This window comes from Schistosoma haematobium, chromosome 2 (assembly GCF_000699445.3).
Source record: "Schistosoma haematobium chromosome 2, whole genome shotgun sequence".
In the NCBI taxonomy this organism is placed as follows: Eukaryota; Metazoa; Platyhelminthes; class Trematoda; order Strigeidida; family Schistosomatidae; genus Schistosoma; species Schistosoma haematobium.
The window spans coordinates 41,099,259-41,101,060 of NC_067197.1; the positions used below are offsets into that span (position 1 = coordinate 41,099,259).

The 1,802-nt window shown below is 32.2% G+C and overlaps 1 protein-coding gene across 1 annotated transcript; it reads right to left on the reverse strand.

Moving 5' to 3' along the window:
* Positions 1–964: 964 nt before the first annotated feature.
* MS3_00000310 (uncharacterized protein) lies at positions 965–1,553 on the reverse strand. The gene is made up of 2 exons (XM_051208126.1): positions 1,251–1,553; positions 965–1,216 (listed from the first exon to the last, which is right to left on the reverse strand). Exons 1-2 carry the CDS (start codon positions 1,505–1,507, stop codon positions 1,027–1,029), a joined length of 447 nt encoding a protein of 148 aa, XP_051068410.1. The 5' UTR covers positions 1,508–1,553; the 3' UTR covers positions 965–1,026.
* Between the last annotated feature and the right edge of the window lie 249 nt (positions 1,554–1,802).

The following is a 1,802-nucleotide window of genomic DNA, read 5'->3' on the forward strand; positions in this document are numbered from 1 at the left end:
GAAAAACTACCCATATTATTTCTATGTATTATGTACATATTAGGCTGATGGATAAAAATTGTGACTACTTTTATTTGAAGGGATCGGACTTTATTCGTAAATTCTGCTAGAAAAATAACAATGTCTAACTGACTTTCTGATGGTTTAAAGAATAATCCATATTCTAGTGTGACTTTCAATTCTAGGACTCGCTTTAAAAATCTTGAGAATTATTATCGAATATAAGAGAGATTGGAGTTTCCTTGTTCGTCGAGTGCAGGATCAATAGGAGATCTCGAAACAGTTCAGTCAAGAAACGGTAAATCAAAACAACATTAACTACTTCTGGGAAAACTAGAGGGCAACTGGTTCAATATTCTTATCAGCGCAGATTCGACTAATGCCAATATTAGAGTGATTAAAACTTTACTATTTTCGTTAACACACGTTTTCATACCTTCAAATATCGTATTACCTTATCCAAAAACATTCTTGATATAAGGTGTTGTTATTGGTTTCACCTTGGAGAACCGGGAAATCTGAGAAGCCTCAGACGAAGACAGGTGGAAAACACATTTTAATAATGTTTAATGTTATCTGTCAAGTGTTAGTAATTGAGGAATGCAAAGCCCGTACCTGATACTAACTCCTTTGACTTATGCATTTTGTGATATTTAGTCTCAAAATAAATCAGGCAGAAACAATCAGTGGTTTCCAATGTCCATAATAAGGTTGCTTCCACGAAATGTCACTACTTATCTACTAAAGCAGTTGCTACGATAGTTAAGCTGTTGTTTCTATTCGTACTAAAAAGTAAAGGACGTTCCAATATTTTTTTGGATAATGAAGTAAATTTTCAGCCAAACAGTGACGGATGTACTGTTTCATGGCTTACGAAGCATTACTGCTTCATATTAAACTAATGTTAACAAAAAGCTTCTAAATTCCGGTTTGACTAAGTATGTGTGAAAATTTTCAGAACATTTCTGGTTAGATAATATGATTTATTCAACACAATAACAGTGAGAGTAACTAGACTGTTTTTAATTAAGATGTTATTGGAGACTTAGAACGGGTTGACTTCTCTTCCATTGACAAACATTCGTCAAGCTCACTAGTACTGTTTCTCTGATTTTTAGAATGACCAGAAGAACTTTTTCGTGAATTTCTTCGAGTTTTAGACTTTTTGGTGAGTAAATCTGATGTATTTTTTAACATATGGTTGCCTGTTGAAAAGCTAAGAGAATGTAACGTAATTTTCATTTATTTACGGTCCAGTTTTGCACTTTTTTCTAAGAGTCTTCAATCCTTGAATTATTCCCCTTCTTACATTCTCAATAATTTCCACATCTTTTGAATTATAATGTAGGAAGTATAAATCTTGACTCACATATATCGAGGTCCTTGGAATATCACTATAAAACTGCGAACTGAACCTATTTATCTTGCCTGATTTCAACGTGACATCTGTTTCTTTTGATTTCTTGATGAAATGAGGACTGTAACTGTGATAGTTTATGTGATTCATGTTAACTAATAAGTTTTTTAAATGCTTAACAAAGTTGAGACTTTAGATGTCCAATGACCTATGTAACGCATGTTTAATGTTCAAAATAATTGAATTTAAGTCCGCAAATTTTTTAACCATAATGATATTATCAATGATCTTATGAGGTAGAATGCCTCTCAATCAATTAGTTTTAGCTATGAAAATTGCTAAAGTATATGATTCTGTAAGTCTTCAGAATTGATACTAACCTCCTTAGTTTGTTGAAGGTTGTAGCAGTAAATAAATCCCTAAAATAAATAACTCTGTAAGTTTT